This window comes from Bubalus bubalis, chromosome 19, assembly GCF_019923935.1.
Source record: "Bubalus bubalis isolate 160015118507 breed Murrah chromosome 19, NDDB_SH_1, whole genome shotgun sequence".
NCBI classification, from domain to species: domain Eukaryota; kingdom Metazoa; phylum Chordata; class Mammalia; order Artiodactyla; family Bovidae; genus Bubalus; species Bubalus bubalis.
The window spans coordinates 25,982,241-25,999,952 of NC_059175.1; the positions used below are offsets into that span (position 1 = coordinate 25,982,241).

General features: G+C 37.0%; 1 protein-coding gene across 1 annotated transcript in view; it reads right to left on the minus strand.

Annotated features, from left to right (window-relative positions):
• Positions 1-349: 349 nt before the first annotated feature.
• ITGA1 (integrin subunit alpha 1) overlaps positions 350-17,712 on the minus strand; it is a 167,258-nt gene continuing 149,895 nt past the window's right edge. Inside the window, exons 23-29 of the mRNA XM_025270534.2 lie at positions 15,933-16,035; positions 14,015-14,128; positions 13,743-13,847; positions 13,476-13,580; positions 11,953-12,045; positions 8,563-8,679; positions 350-2,270 (exon numbers count right to left, since the gene is read on the minus strand). Coding sequence (XP_025126319.2) covers positions 2,226-2,270; positions 8,563-8,679; positions 11,953-12,045; positions 13,476-13,580; positions 13,743-13,847; positions 14,015-14,128; positions 15,933-16,035 — 682 coding nt within the window. The 3' untranslated portion in view covers positions 350-2,225. The remainder of the gene's footprint in view (positions 2,271-8,562; positions 8,680-11,952; positions 12,046-13,475; positions 13,581-13,742; positions 13,848-14,014; positions 14,129-15,932; positions 16,036-17,712) is intronic.

Sequence of the window (17,712 nt, forward strand, 5' to 3'; positions counted from 1 at the left end):
GTGTGTGTGTGTGTGTGTGTGTGCGCGTGCATGTGTGTTTATACACCTACGTGCACAGATGCATAGACACATACACACATAAGCCTCAAAAGATTACAATATTAGGGAAACAGGATATCTGGCTCATTTAACCGTTTACTTAAAAACCATGAATGACTTATGCTGAAAACTGTGTAGAGCTTATAAGTAGCGCTTTAATCTGGCCAAATACCTCTTCCCCTCTTTTCTAATATGTTAAAAATGTCATCTTTTCTATTTTTCCCCTTTGGGTTAACAATATATTTAGTTGAAATCTGCATACTCCTGGTTCAGTGAATGCCTTATCTAGGAGTCAGAGAACAAGTGTGAATTAAAAAAAATTTTATCTATCAGATTTATTTCTAAGAATGTGCTGAGCTTGGAACAGAGCTGCTAAGCAGGCTGGGCACTGGAGGTGTGCACCGTGATGACTCCAAATATGAGAGATGCTTTGTTGAGCAGACAAAAGACAGGTGGAAAGAATGATTTTCGAACTTGGAGACAGATGGTGGGAATGAAGAAAATTCTAATACAGGACATTTCTGAACAAATGACAGGCCAGCAAGAGGATACGAAATCTCTGGAGAGACAGCCTTTCTTTTAGCCACTGATGTCCTCAGCACTCCCCAGGTGCTTGTCTTTGACCATCAGGATTTTAGATGCAGATGTAGAGAGCCATGGGGTCGGCTGCCTCTGAGTCCACAGATAATTCCCTGGAAATTAGTTTTTAAAAAAGAAATCCGTGGCATTTGATTATTTTCCATTGATTTGCTGCTTTATGAGAAAAGTAGAGCCCAGGATTTTCTAGATGAGTATGGATTCTGATCTTGTGACAGTTAATCAGGTAGAGAGATGGAGTTGCTGCAGAAGTAGCAGCCAATTTTACAGCAGTAGTTCACACATACATTCATTCATTTGTTGTTGTTTTTGTTGTTTTTTTCAAGAAATGGAGCAACCTAGGAACTTATGCTACAGTAGAGTCCGATGCACCATAATGATTACTTCAAGAACAAAGAAGCTCATACAAAAGTGTGATGTCTTTCTGTTGGTGTGAGGTTTCAAACTTGAAAGTCTTTAAAATGCATTTCTGGAGATATATTTAAATATTGATATGCCACACTCAAAAAGCAGTGGCTTGTTGGTAAAATGCAATACTGAAATGAAATACTGTCTTTTCATAAAAAGCATTGTGTTTGGAAAATTAAATACCTTTACAAAGATTAAAAATAAACATACTCTCACAGCTTGAGGGTTTGAATGAACCATGTACCAAAGAGTTGAATCAACTCTTACTTTGGGTTACATCCTGGGACCCTTCATGTTCAAAAGCTGCCCAGCAAAGATGACCAGCATTTCTGCAGCATCCATCAACATTATCATAAATCATTTTTGCATATACTGCACACATGAGTTTTCATGGCAAATCAGTGCTATGTCACATAAAACTGCTGTTATTTTTAGTATAAAAGGGTTTTGAGTTTCAGAGTTCAATATCAAAACTGTGTTCTATAAAAGCTTAAATTAATCCATTCAGTGCACTTGCTTTTCAACAAGTGTTTCTTGATTTTCTCTCCTAGATAAAATTTCAGCTCAATTGTACTATTTTACAAACACTTTGGAAAGAAAATTTTCCAAGTACAGAACCCAACATAAAGATGCTGACTGTATTCTCTGTGATTTGATTCTATTTTCAGTCTATACTGTATATAGGAAAATTTTTCTCATTTAAATGTGGGGAAGTGATCTTTTTCAGGTAAAATTCCTTTCTTTGCATTTACATATGTTGACTATCATGCTGAATGTGGATATCCATCAGGAATCAATGGAAAAAGCTTAATTTATACTATTTTGAAAGTAAATATTTCAATGATCATAAAAATCTTTTTCTGTATTCCTTAAATACTTTGGTAATTTAATATATAAACATATTTGTACAGGTTATTTTTCATCTTCAAAACACTTTGTAATTTTGCTTACTCAACAAAAATGAGTAATTATTTTAAAATATTTTTCAACATTTTATAAAATATATCTTTACGGTACTGTTTTTGGATCTTGCTTGATCTGTTATTTTCTAAGTGACTAATCCCTGATGGATTACATAAAGTTATGTGACTATGTCTTTGATTGTGTTTATTAATTTCTTGTCACATATTTGAGGCAAACCTGAGGATTATTGAATAATTATTTCTTCTCTTCCAAATATTTCATTTCTCCATTTTCTTCTTTAGTGGTCTTTTGAAGAATCCAATCTTAGAGAAAATATGAAACATAACACAATTAGTTATTTGAATTTAGGTAATAAATATTAATCTCAGATAAAATTTAGCTTAGTAAAATGTTAGCAACTGTGGGAATACAAATAAAATAATCGAGAGGTATTCTTTTCAACTGACCTATTAGATAATATTGAATGTCAAGAAATGACAGTTATTGGACTTCCCTGGTGGTCCAGTGGTTGAGAATCCGCCTGCCAACGCAGGGGAGTTGAGTTCGATCCCTGGTCTGGGAGGATTCCACACGCCTCAGTGAGACTAAGCCCCTGTGCCACAACTACTGGGCTTGACTGACGCAGCTAATGAAGCCTGCATGCCTAGAGCCTGTGCTCTGCAACAGGGGAGCCACCAGAGCGAGAAGCTTGTGCATTGCAACGAAGACCCAGTGCACCCAAAATAAATAAATAAAATTGAAAAAAAAAACCCCACAAACAACACCCCCCCCCCCAGTAGATTAGATGATACAGAAGAACAGATTAAAAAAAAAAAAGAAACTAATATATGTAGCAAACTTAAAGGGCTCTGGAAAAATATTTTGGGAGACGCGTAAACTGTCGTTATCCAGCCCTGTCTTGACTTTGCCATCATCTTTCTTTTTCAAGCACGTGTCAGAGAAATTTCCATCGAATAATCAATGGTCATAAATTGAGGTCATTAGAGATGATGGTGAATCTGGTAGGTACACTATGGCTAGGAGGTTGGGGAGATTTCTGAGTTGTCTGGGTTAACTTTAATAAGGTATATTTTATTTTTGGCTCTGCTTTGCTGGGTCTTCTTTGCTGCGCGGGCTTTTCTCTAGTTGCGGTGAGCGGGGGCTACTCTTCGTTGTGATGCTTCCGCTTCTCCTTGTGGTGCCTTCTCCTGTTGTGGAGTGGGCTCTGGGAGTTGCTGCACATGGGCTCAGCAGCTGTGGTTCCTGGGTAGCACCGGCTTAATATTTGTGGCACATGGACTCAGTTGCTCCACAGCATGTGAGTTCTTCCTGGACCAGGGATCGAACCCATGTCTCCTGCACTGGCAGGCAGACTTTTTACCACTGAGCCATAAAGGAAGCCCTGGATTAACTTTAAATGTATTAGCACATCCATCTATGTAGGCTTGACATAAAAAGACTCTTGAAAACACCCTGTATCATTTGGATATGAAAATGAAGTAATTGAACATATGAAAAATTCCACATAGTGATGAAGGTGGGTCACTCTTCATGATGCATTGTGATAAAAATTACAAGTGCTTTATTATTTCCAATTACATAGAATAATAATTTTTAAAAAAGGATAAAGAATATGCCTGCCAATGCAGAAGATGTTAGAGATGAGGGTTGGATCCTTAGATTGGGAAGATTTCCTGGAGAAGGAAATGGCAACCCGCTCCAATATTCTTGCCTGGAAAATCCCATGGACAGAGGAGCCTGGCAGGCTACAGTCCATGGGGTTGCAAAGCGTCAGACATGACTGTGCCCATTATGTTGTTATGTTAAAAAAAAGGATAGGAGCTGGAAGGAACCTTTGCAATATTCTAATCTAACATGGGTATTAAAAATTTTTTTTAAAAAAAATGTCCTAGAGAAATATTCTTTTAAATCTGTATTCTTTTAAAAAATTTGAGAGTGGATTATAATAGTTCAGGCAAAGACCGTGAGTTAATTCTTTATGTGGCACCTTCATGTCATTTTAATCATGAAAGAAAGTGAAAGTGTTAGTCGCTCAATCGTGCTGGACTCTCTGTGACCCCCATGGACTGCAGCCTGCCAGGCTCCTCTGTCCAGGGGATTTTCCAGGCAAGGATACTGGAATGGGTTGCCATTTTCTTCTCCAGGGAATCTTCCTGACCCAGGGATCAAACCTGGGTCTCCTGTACAGCAGGCAGATTTTTTTACCAACTGAGCTACCAGGGAAGGTCCCTTTTAATCATAAAGTTGTGGTAAATTATGCAAGGGAATCCTATTTTTTCTTAATTATTATAAAACAATTGAGACTTCTAAGGGCATAAATGGTGAAAAGTATGCAATTTTAAATTAGAGAAGTTTTACTCAGGGCTTTATGTCTTCCTCCACTCCAGAATTTAGTTGGTGGTAGACATCATGAGTCCCTTGGACTGCAAGGAGATCCAACCAGTCCATTCTGAAGGAGATCAGCCCTGGGATTTCTTTGGAAGGAATGATGCTAAAGCTGAAACTCCAATACTTTGGCCACCTCATGCGAAGAGCTGACTCACTGGAAAAGACTCTGATGCTGGGAGGGATTGGGGGCAGGAGGAGAAGGGGACGACAGAGGATGAGATGGCTGGATGGCATCACCGACTTGATGGACATGAGTCTGAGTGAACTCCAGGAGTTGGTGATGGACAGGGAGGCCTGGCGTGCTGCAATTCATGGGGTTGCAAAGAGTCGGACACGACTGAGCGACTGAACTGAACTGAACTGAACTGAGACATCACAAAAGAGGTGACAATAGAACAAATGAACATGAAGAAACAATATATGTGTCTTCCCTAGAATACAAATTCTCCTACATGTATCAGGCCTTTTTCTCTGAGCCAAATATACACATTCTGGATTCACAAACCATTAAGCCTTTGAACTTGTACCTGCATGTCCTGAGTCGAAAATAAATCAGACAAAGCTCTCACAAAAGCAGGTGGTGAATCATGACTTTTCTCTTTCCTGCCCTGCCCAGTTCCTGATCTTTTCTTCTTCCCTCTCAAGTTTTTTTTTTTGTTGTTTTTTTTTTTGCTTCTTTTCAACCTTCCTTTGCTTTCATACATTAAAAGCTTAGTTTTAAAACTTAACTCCTGTTAACAAAGGTTTTCTACCAACTGATTCTATTAACATTGGTTTTTCAGTGCAAGTTGGGTGATTAGAGTGAAAACTAGGAAAATATATGTTCATAGCTTCAAATTGGACAGGGCCAATTCTAGTTAACATTCGCAACAAGTTAAGTTTGTCTCCAGTACCCAAACTTACCTTATAGTTTTCACTTTCTTTTTCTTTTTGTATTTACTTAATGATCTATTTGTATTCCCCCCTAATTAAAAACCCTGTGGCAAAAGTCTGATTAAACAGTCCCTGGCAGAAATACGTGCTCAACGGTTGTAATATGGAATAAGGGTTGAATGAAAACATTTATCAGTTCAGTCGCTCAGTCCTGTCCAACTCTTCGCAACCCCATGGACTGCAGCACTCCAGGCTTCCCTGTCCATCATCAAAACATTTATATTAACATATAAAAGGCTACTGGATAGCAGTACTATCCCCCACTCACACTCCCCTCACAATGTGCATATTGGATGAGGGAACAAAGCTATAGGATTAGTAAATCATTAAGGGTGGATCTTTAGACATCAGTGTAAGATCAAGTTAAGACAGGAACAATCTGATTTCTCAGGGTTCCTTTGTGGACCATCTCATTCTATCCTTTTGGTTATGATGACTGAGCTTCTCCCTTCGCAGGTGTTACCAGATTTCAGGACATATTTCCCAATCTATTTAAACCTGTGTCCTCTAAAGCCTTCTCCCATCAAGATTAAGTATAGTAAGCACCTACTAAGATTTTGTCAAGTCTTAATCTCTTCTATGCATGCTATGAAGATAAAGCTACAGAGACTGTGCCTTTTGACATGGAATTCTAGTTCCAGGAGGAATCTTTCACCTGCTTCCTGCACAAAGTCTCAAACTGAGAGTTTTGATGAACTCTCACACAGTTGGGGTTTGGAAGAAGAATGAAGAAAGACTAGTCCTGAGGTTTCTGCTCCACTAGTCTAAAATTAGTCTAAAAAGGTGTGTGGGGATGAGGGTAGCTTTTCTGAGCTTGCTGCAGACCAAATGCTTCAGGGAGGTTCAGGCAGGAGGAGGGCAAGTAATCTTTCCAGTATAACAGAGCTGCTGAAAGGTTGAACCCAACCAGGGACTATCACTCCAATACCAAATATTTTTATATATTTCAGGGAGTTCATGACCTTCTTGAGCAAAACCAATGCCTGGAGCTCCAGAGCAAAGAGCTTGCCCCATAGAGTGCAGCAGAGGACTATACTGGATAAAGGCATTGCTTCAACCCAGTCCCTTACTAGATGAGAACTCTTAGAGGGGTTAACTTCCGTTTGCTTCAGTGTCCCCAAGTATAAAATATAGTTAAAAGACTTAGTTGAAAAGACTGTAAAGAAAACAGAGTAACTAGAAGCAAGGGAGACCATAGAGTGAGGGGGTTAATAGCGCTGACACAAAAGTGAAATGGCCCAGGTGATTCTCTACTCTGAAACTGACAATCCATGTGACTTTGGGAAACATATTTAACTTTTCTATGCCTCAGCTTCTTTGCTTACAAAATGAGGTCCATAATAGTGCCTTTCTCATAGGGTTGATGTTAATATCTAAAGTGGAAAAGCTGAAAACGGTTCCTGGCACACAGTAAACACTCAATAAGTGCTAGTTTGCCTCCCCTCTACTGTGGAAATACCATTCTGATTACTGGCATTCCCACTGATGTGACTAAGTTAACTGAACCTACAGGTCAGGACTGTCCAAAGGTTGCTAAACCTTTGGGCTTAAAAAGAAGATCTAAGAAGCCATCAGAACATATCATCAAGTCACATCCTGGATGGAAGAATGTGTTTGCTTTTACACTTAAGCTTTTTTCACTGTTAGTCGCTCAGTTGTGTCCAACCCTTTGTGACCCCCTGGACTATATAGCCCACCAGACGCCTCTGTCCATGGAGTTCTCCAGGCAAGAATACTAAAGTGGGTTGCCATTTCCTTCTCCAGCTTTTTTCAGACTGATGGCCAAGAACCAGGGCTGAAAATTATTTGTTAGCTTTAAGGAGAGGTATGCAGCTAGAGAGACTACTCAGATATCAGCTCTGGCTTCCCTCTTCTCTTGGCAGCAGTATCCTAAAACTGTATGAGCAAGTGCTGTGCTTAGAAGACCATACTGAAAGAAATCAACAGTAAAATGTCCTATTACAGGTGCTTACAAAGAAACCATTTTCTACGTTCCAAGCGCACCCTTGACACTGCTAAGCCAGGCCTTGGGTACCACAGTGTGGCAAAGCCAGGTATTACAGACAGAGCGTGGATACCCTGCAAAGCAGAAGGAAGAGCTGCAGGTCTGAGATGGTGGAGAATTCTGTCCTGGAGACTTTGCTGGAGAAAAGCTATGGATTCTATTTACTAAACTAAATGCTCCTGACATACATCTTTAACACAGCTGTGTTCATCTTCTCTGAGAATAACCTCCCGAAAAGAGATAGTTATGATAAGTCAGAATGGGTAGGAGCAGTTGGTAATTTGATGGGAGAGAAATTTGCTATTTAAACTATTTGATTAAAAGATAATTCTGTTGCTCAGCTATCACAAAAATGAATATGTAGCCACAATCTCTATTTTTAACATATTGATAATTTTGCTTTTGAACAAAACAATAAAATATAGGGTGATAAATGCTAGAATAAATGCCAATTTGATATTTCATTAGAAAAACATTAAATTCAACTTTTCTATGAGATTTTATTCTCTATTAAATTTATCCTAAAAGGTATCATTTCATTTCTGCTTAATTTGAAAAAGATACAAAGATTGAAACATTTTGCATATCTTAATTTAAGCAAAACATCTACAGATATGGAAATAAACATCTGTTGATATGTAAATATAGATTGACTAGACAAAAAATAGGTTAGTTTTACAGGAGGATTTGAAACAGGAGTGTGTAAAAGTATAAGATTTCTGTGTCATCAACTAATTGAACAAATATCTCATTTCTCACTCAGGCATGCAACTATTGTGTAAAATATAGTATTTTTATATATTAAAGAGCATTTAATTTTTAAGATACATAAAGATATGTGATTAGGATAGGGCTTTATCTTAACCATAATTCTGTTGCTTCTATGTTCTTAAACTGACATAGGAATGCATTCTTTTCTTTTTTCTATAAAAGGGAGTTTTCATTCTTCTCTGCTTATAAAAATAATGCACACTTAATTTATAATTTCCAGTGTTATAGACAAATGAAAGTCCCCTATAATCCCAATCTCTAGAGAGATCTTCCATAATTTTGGGATATGTCTATTTTTTTCTTGTACAAAAGTGGTTTCAAGTTGTGTACAGCATTTGAGATATATATTTTTCTTTTTAATTTTGTCTTGGTTATCATTTCAGTGTTTTTAATGGCTACACAATACTATATTACAAAGCATGGATAAATCATAATTTGTTTCACCAATATGCTGTTGACAATTGAAGTAGAAAAGTCTAAGGAACTCTGATTCTTACCTTCCACAGTGCTAATATGAGCAACGTTAATAGCAATAATCCAGCAAAAGCACTCAGCAGGATAACCCATAGTGGCACTCTGCCTGGTAGCCCATCTTTGGATATTTGGATAGCAAGCTGAAAATGATTAAACAAGATTGTTAACATTGATAAACACCTCTTAGAACTTCCAGTACACTGAGTTCTTGCAGGCTATAATTTTCTACCAAAGAGTGTACTCAATCTCATTACTACATACAGAGAAAATAATGACTTCACATTTTAAAAGGCCCTTCATCTATTCTAAATCTCTAATCATGTCATATTCATTATTACCAAAACAATTTTGCAATATTATCCTCCAGAAATTCATACATAACGAGTAAACTACATATGAATCAAAATTCTCAAGGGTAGAGGTGAATTTCACTCAGGGAGAATGAGCAGTATTGTATGTTTTAAAGGTTTATTCATAGCCTTCAGTGCATTATCATAATAGCCTAAGTTTGGACTGGAAGGATGTCACAGGTTGTTGACATATAAACCTGAAGGAGTCTTCTAATTCTAACTTTAATTCTAATTCTAATGTGCTTTATTTTTTGCTAACAAATTGAGATATAATTTTCATACAGTAAGATGCACAAATCTCAAGAGTACAGATGAACAAATTTGTGCATGCATTTCCTTAATGCATTTTTTATTATACCACATTGTCTATTCCAGTTGACATTCTCTGAGCATCTATATATTGGATCTTCAGTTCAGTTCAGTTCAGTTGCTCAGTCATGTCTGACTCTTTGCGACCCCATGAACCGCAGCACGCCAGGCCTCCCTGTCCACCACCAACTCCTGGAGTCCACCTAAGCCACTGAGTCGGTGATGCCATCCAACCATCTCATCCTCTGTCATCCCCTTCTCCTCCTGCCCTCAATCTTTCCCAGCATCAGGGTCTTTTCCAATGAGTCAGCTCTTCACATCAGGTGGCCAAAGTATTGGAGTTTCAGCTTCAACATCAGTTCTTCCAATGAATACCCAGGACTGATCTCCTTTAGGATGGACTGGTTGGATCTTCTTGCAGTCCAAGGGACTCTCAAGAGTCTTCTCCAATACCACAGTTCAAAAGCATCAATTCTTCAGTGCTCAGCTTTCTTTATAGTCCAACTCTCACATCCATACATGACCACTGGAACAACCATAGCCTTGACTAGATGAATCTTTGTTGGCAAAGTAATGTCTCTGCTTTTGAATATGCCATCTAGGTTGATCATAACTTTCCTTCCAAGGAGTAAACATCTTTTAATTTCATGGCTGCCATCACCATCTGCAGTGATTTTGGAGCCCTCCAAAAATAAAGTCAGCCACTGTTTTCACTGTTTCCCCATCTATTTGCCATGAAGTGATGGGACCAGATGCCATGATCTTAGTTTTCTGAATGTTGAGCTTTAAGCCAACATTTTCACTCTCCTCTTTCACTTCATCAAGAAGCTCTTTAATTCTTCTTCACTTTCTGCCATAAGGATGGTGTCATCTGCATATCTTAACTGAAGTAAACTTGAAGGAGACAGCTTTCAGTGTTTCAGCTACTCAAACTCTCTCAGTGTGGCACCTAACCCTCAATAAAGCTTTTCTGCTCTGTGTCCTATCCCTTATGTTTCTGAGAGGGGTGGGGGTGGGAAACTAATTTAGGGTAGCTATCAATGACCAACAACAACTCAAGGTTCTGTATCTCCCTTTAATGGGGAACATCTCCATTCCTTAACCTAGAGGGGAAGATTAGAGATAAAAAAGAAAACTTGGGGCTGGTGCACTGGGACGACCCAGAGGGATGGAATGGGGAGGGAGGAGGGAGGAGGGTTCAGGATGGGGAACACAAGTATACCTGTGGCGGATTCATTTTGATATTTGGCAAAACTAATACAATTATGTAAAGTTTAAAAATAAAATAAAATTAAAAAAAAAAAAGAAAGAAAACTAACAGGGAAGATATTTGCATAGAGTGGATACTGATCCAGATCCCTCACTTGACTCCGAGTAGGTCACTGCTCATGCATCTAGAAGACAGAGCTGGTAAGAATATAGACATACATGGAATCAGACCTTTGAAGACAGACTTTAAACACATCTAAAATAATTCCCTGAACTCAGAGGTACAGAAATGGAAGTCTGGATGCAATCTGTGATTTCTCCAAGATCATACAACTATGAAATGATAATTTTTAGTAATTGTAACAGTTTAAGTGTAATTTTTCTTTAGAATAAAATGTAGCAAAAACAGCTCTTTGGGAAAATTTAAGTAACATTTAGGGAAAATAAAGCTAATTATAAAATTTAAACAAAATGTATTTAGTAATCAAACATACTCTTTTCCAAATCCTTTCCAATACAATATATACTTTTTTTTGGTGCTTACTGTTAAAATTTTAGTTTCTCTACATGTGGAACAACTTTTCATATATCAAGTGAAGTGCTGTTTATAAAGTAAGTAAACATTATATCCAGATATATGATGCATATATTCTTTAAAGGTAAATGCTTATCAGAAGTCACTGACACTGTAATTATTTTAAATAGATACTAATTTGATGGAGAAGGAAATGGCAACCCACTCCAGTATTCTTGCCTGGAGAATTCCATGGACAGAGGAGCCTGGTGGGCTACATTCCAAGGTGTCAGAAAGAGTCAAACATGACTGAGTGACTAACACACACTAATTTGAAATAAAAAATGAAAAATTCTCAATGTTTGGTAGTTTCAAATATAATTTTATGACTCATGATGTCCATATGAAATATTTAAACTCTCATGATAAATAGGGAAATTATGCTCAACCGCCCACATGTTTAAGAGGTGTTTTGACCTTATTTTACAATAGGACAAAAGAGAAAAAAACAAACCATTTTATTTTTAAGAAGAACTCCAGCATGAATTTGTGTCAGGGAATATTACTTCATTTTTTGTTTGTTATTTCCCAATGGCTAAATGAAGAAAATTTAAAAATAAATTTACAAGTATTCCTATTCAGTGTAAAGGCATTTTCTGGAAAGAAATTGTTTTTCAAGTCTGCTCTTCAGATGTCAACTGCATTTTGTAATGTTAGTTTTTAAGGATGAAAATTACAAATGCATCATATGTTATCAACGTAAGAATAAAAACATCAATTTCCTGTGATGGTTATAAGTAATAAAGTCAAACATGGCATGTTAATTGTAAATATCATGTTTTTTCCCAGTTTCTCACAAAAAAGGAGACTGAAATCACACTTGAAGCTAATCAAGTGTAATTTGAAGCAGAACATGTCACTTATTGAGAGCAGCGCTAGTCACTGCTTTAGGGACTATAAGCAAATATAAAACGTTATGTCACAAATGGAGTGAAATGTATAATGTTTTCAAAACTTGGAGTCGCACTTACCTCTCTTTTTTGATTGCCAGCACTTAAAACTAGTGATGCATTTTCACTCTGAAGTTCTGCCCTTACAGTAAGATTTAAGCTGGAAAAATGTGCCTGCAAAGCAAACAATTTATTTTCAATATAAGGAGCTAGTCACAATGAGAGCTAGCCATGTTTTAGAGCAGTTTTTCAAACTAAAATTTTTCTGAGATTGAAACATTTAACATGCAGATGGCATTCATGGTAGGAAATGATGACTGTGTATCCACCTTTCCTCTCTGCACTCAGATTCTCACTTAGATCCTTATTATAGAATGAAGAATTTTTCTGAATAACATAGTTTCTATTAAAATTTTTCCTTTGCAAAATGAACTCCAAACCCTGCCCTCTTTTCATGTAGTTAGGTATGGCATAGCTAGTCTCTGGTAATGAGGTTTATGTAGAAATGTGTTTAGAATTAAATTGAAATTACCAATATTCAACAATTGATGATTTATTAAAGATAGCAACTTAATATGATCAAATCTAAAAAATAGAAATTTCATATAATTAACAAAATACTTCTAACAGAGAAACAAATAATGTAAAATACAATGGATTAAGTGTTAAAGTAGCCAATTGTCAGGTGGATTTGACTTTATTAGGTGTCAAAATGTCCTCCAAAATAGATAGATAGCATAATGCAATAAATTTATAATATACATTAGCTCTAATCTTTGTTAATGCTGTCAAGGATTGTCTATGACTCTGTTTCTTTTTTAAAAAAATTATTTATTTTAATTAGAGGCTAATTACTTTACAATATTATAGTGGTTTTTTGCCATACATTGACATGAATCAGCCATGGGTGTACATGTGTCCCCTATCCTGAACCCCCCATTCCATCTCCCTCCCCATTCCATCCTTCAGGGCTGTCCCAATGCACCATCTTTGAGTGCCCTGTTTCATGCATCAAACTTAGACTGGTGATCTATTTCACATATGGTAATATACATGTTTCAATGCTACTCTCTCAAATCATCCCACCCTCGCCTTCCCCGATTCTTTGTTTCTTAACTGAGTTCTAAGGTATTAAGGAAAGTGCAAAGGAAAGAATAAGAGAAACTTAAAAAAAGCATATATATGAAAGGGGACCTTGGAAATAACTTAGTTACTAACAGACAAGGAAATGAGTGAGTGAAAGTCGCTCAGTTGTGTCTGACTTATTTACGACCCCATGGACTATACCATCCACAGAATTCTCCAGGCCAGAATACTGGAGTGGGTAGCCTTTCCCTTCTCCAGGGAATCTTCCCAATCCAGGGATTGAACCCAGGTCTCCCGCATTGCAAGCAGATTCTTTACCAGCTGAGCTGCAAGGGAAGCCCAACAGACAAGGAAAATGACATCCAAAGAGTTGATTTAGTAGAGCTAAGGCTTGGATCACATTTGTTTAGGCTTCCAGTCTTATGTTCTTTCTAAAGAAGCACTCTGCTTTGTTTTATTAAGTGATGAATATTTGTTCATATTATTCAATTATTGCAGAGAACTATACAATCACTTACTTTTATAAAAGTTGGTTTCCATAAGATAAGTGAAACATTCACTTGGCTCATGTCAGACGGAATCAGGTTACACGTGATGGTGGCCAATTCACACGCACTGCAGTCCTGTTGAAATGCCCAGAGGTATAAATTAGCATTCATGCCATTCGATGAGAGATAGTATATTACAAATAGTCTACATCATAGTTATTTTTAGGTTGATATTGAATTTATTCACTTGGAAAGCATGAGGTAAAATGAGCACTTGTCTTGCTAATTTGAATTTACCAGAATGGTGCCTCGTTTGATATCTTCAGATTTAGATATCATCATTTTCTTCCCAGTGTTGATACCAAAAGGATCCTGAAGATTACTGGGTATGCAGTTGACGTTCTATGAAATAAAAACATGTCTTTTATCAGATGAGATGTCAGAGGGAAAAATGACTTGAAAAATAATGTGAAGGATCTGTGAATGATAGACGTTGCCAAACATGAATGATCCCTCTTGGTAAGTGTGCAGTAGAGAAGAAGCATAACTCTGAGGCACACACGACTTACCTCGGAAGATGACCATCCACTTGGGTACAGTACAGGAAAACCATCTGATGTCACATTGGGAAATGAAATTGACAGTTTAAGTTCTGGCATTGGAAAATGCCCACTTTTTCTAATCTACAGGGAAAAAGAGAAAAAGAAACATAGCCTTTTCTTCTTTCAACAGCAAGTTTTCCATCTTACATAAGATTTTGCTTCTTAATTGATTAATTAAGTTGTATAATATTTTGAATCCAAAAATGAATGTAGAGGATTTTATGGCACTGGACAGAGAATTGGCCTTCCCTCCTTCCTTTCTTCTTTCCTTTCTTCCTTGTTTGCTGAATTCTCTAATCTAGGAAAAGTAAATGGGCCTAGAAAAAACTGGTAGCCTACATTTCAAAACTTTATTCCAGTAGTAGACAGAGAATTGGCCTTCCCTCCTTCCTTTCTTCTTTCCTTTCTTCCTTGTTTGCTGAATTCTCTAATCTAGGAAAAGTAAATGGGCCTAGAAAAAACTGGTAGCCTACATTTCAAAACTTTATTCCAGTAGTAGAGTGACTGGCAGTTATACTAACTTTCTGAGGCATTTCAGCAAAAGGCACAAATAAAAACAATGAAATATTCTTGATAGTATACATTTATTTCCACTTTGTAAGAGAATTTCCTTTTTCATCATAGCCAATTCCCAAAGACACTGAGACCATCTTCTAACAATGCTGTGTTATTTCATTCTTTTGAATACAGACTTAAACCCGTCATTTGAGTTGGATGCTTTTTACTTGAGTAACAATAACTTGAGTCTGTATCTGTAAGGCATGATCTAAAATGACAGCCTGGCTCAAATCCATAATTATTTACTATAATGGTTAGGAAAAGCTTGTGATGAAGGGTTCAAAAATAAAAATAAAGGTTGTAACATAAAACTTTATTTATGGAGACATTAGTAGGAACACTGTGAGTTATGGTATAACACATAAAATGTAGCAAGAAGCAGGATGAGTTACCAATTTATTTGTTCAGTAAAGGAAATTATCAAGACAATTTTTGAAATAGTCATGTTATTTTTTTAAAAGTGTTTTTCTAGTTATACTAAAAAATGCAAATAAAGTCTATGTGGTTATAGGTAGAGTCTACTTGGTTCCTTATTTTTTCCTAGGAAGTCATTCTAACTAATTTGTGTCTTCTGAGGGAATTAGAGCTCTGGGTCTTTTAAGTGGCTTGAAAGTATAATTATCACCAATTTAAATGAAATTATTTTACAGCTTCCCTGGTGACTAACTGGTAAAGAATCTGCCTGCCAATGCAGGGGATACAGGTTTGATCCCTGGTCTGGGAAAATCCCACATGCAGTGGAGCAACTAAGCCTGTGTGCCGCAACTACAGAGCCTGTGCTCTAGAGCCCGAGAATCGCAACTACTGAGCCCACGTGCTCCACAGCAAGAGAGAACCCAGGGCAATGAGAAGGCCCCACACTGCAACTGGAGAGTAGCCCCCACTCTCCACAACTAGAGGAAAGCCGGTGCAGCCACGAAGACCCAGCCCAGACAAAATTAAGATCCCATGGACTGTAGCCCACCAGGCTCCTCCGTCCATGGGATTCTCCAGGCAAGAATACTGGAGTGGGTTGCCATTCCCTTCTCCAGGGGAATCTTCCCTATCCATGGATTGAACCCGGGTCCCCTGCATTGCAGGCAGATTCTTTATCATCTGAGCCACCAGGGAGGCCCTAAATAAAAAATTAAATAAAACTATTTTAAATTATAGATTTATTTTAATTTAAATAAATTATATAAATTTAATTTAAAGAAATTATAAAGGGAAATATGCTGAAATATAAAGATTAACTGTTGAACCAACATATTTGTATGTGTGTTAATACTTTAACTTCTAAACTTACAAATACCTCTTTCACAACACTAATTTAGAAGTAATTTATTACCAAGTAGAAGATATCAATTTCATTTCCAAGGTCCTCAGTAGAATTAATGACTTCAGGGACAGTCTCATTGGCCGCAATTGAAATATGGTATTCACTTGCAGAGCTTAAGAGAATTAATTGGAAGACAAAAAGTAAAATAAAACAAAGCGTAACTTTTACTTGACCTCACTTTTTCTTTCTATATACTAGGAACCCCACAATAAGTACTTCAAGAGATTTCAAATCAAATGCAAATTCTTTTACCCTGAAATCTAAAGTTAAATCTTTGAGGAGGGTGAGAAAGATTACAGTTTAATTCAATAGTTACCAATGCTTAAAATACTAAAATATGTATAATTTTGAAAGTAAAAGTTTGATTGATACATGAAGCGTTTTCATGAATTTATTAATATCATCTACATTTAGTGAATAATCAGGCTAAACCTAGTATTTTTAATAGTGCTGAATTTTAAGTAGATTTTAACAATTTGTTACCTTTTCACAATTTAAAGTCATGTATTTACTGTTAAAATATTTTTCATAAAAGTTTCATAAAACTTTCAATCTTTTTCATAAAACTCCATGTTCTTTGGATGAACTTGGTAGATGGAAATATAACATAAACATATTTAAAAGCAATACTTCGGTTTAGAGAAGACAAAAAATACATGTTTGCCAAAATTTGATTTTAAATAAGTGAAAAATTCTTGGGATAAGTCAGTGTACCAAGAGAAATGAAAGTAAAAATATAGAAAACAGGGAATAGAATTAAAGGTTAAGATATATATGCAAAATCTACATGTATATCCTACAATCCTTTCATTTTTGTGGTCTTTTATTAGTAAAACGAAAGTGCCATAGAAAATAAATTAATAACAGACAAGAGTCAGAATAAATGACACAGATTTTTGTACTTTTTGTACACGGCTCATATTTATTTAGCAAAAGCCTGGAGTCCTGCTCATGCAAATTTACTAACATAACTGGTGTTTGGATAGCTTAGAAATTCTTACAAAAAAGGATGGTTTACGAATAATGGAGGAAATACATTTTGTTGCTGTTTAGTCTTTAAGTTTGACCACCTGATGTGAAGAGCTGACTCATTGGAAAAGACCCTGATGGTGGGAAAGATTGAAGGCAGAAGGAGAAGGGGATGACAGAGGATGAGATGGTGGGATGGCATCGCCGACTCAGTGGACGTGAGTCTGAGTAAACCCTGGGAGCTGGTGAAGGACAGGGAAGCCTGCCGTGCTGCAGTTCAAGGTGTCGCAAAGAGTCGAATATGACTGAGCGACTGAACAACAAGTTGATAAGTTATGTCTGACTCTTCTGCAACCCCATGGACGATAGCCCACCAAGCTCTTCTGTCCATGGGATTTCCCAGGCAAGAGTACTGGAATGGATTGCCATTTCCTCCTCCAGGGAATCTTTATGACCCAGGGATTTAACCAGCATTTCTTGCATCACAGATGGATTCTTTATTATTGAGCCACCAGGGAAGCCCCTGAAGGAAATAAATACCTCTTGTCAGTAAACAATGATTTAACCTTGAATGTCCAGGATGGGCAGAATAATCAGATCCCACACAATGAGAATAAGAGCCAAGAAATATGTTGGACTTCTACAGACACTGCCCTTCATGGAGGATTTCTGGGTCTTCAGCTTGCATTTAGGACTTAAGACTGAACTGCTAATGCAATTTGGTATTAGTAGCACCTCACATTTCAGATTATTTAGGATGCTGGTTCTCAATTTTTAGAGTGCATGAGAATCACCCAGAGGGTTTAACACAGATTTCTGA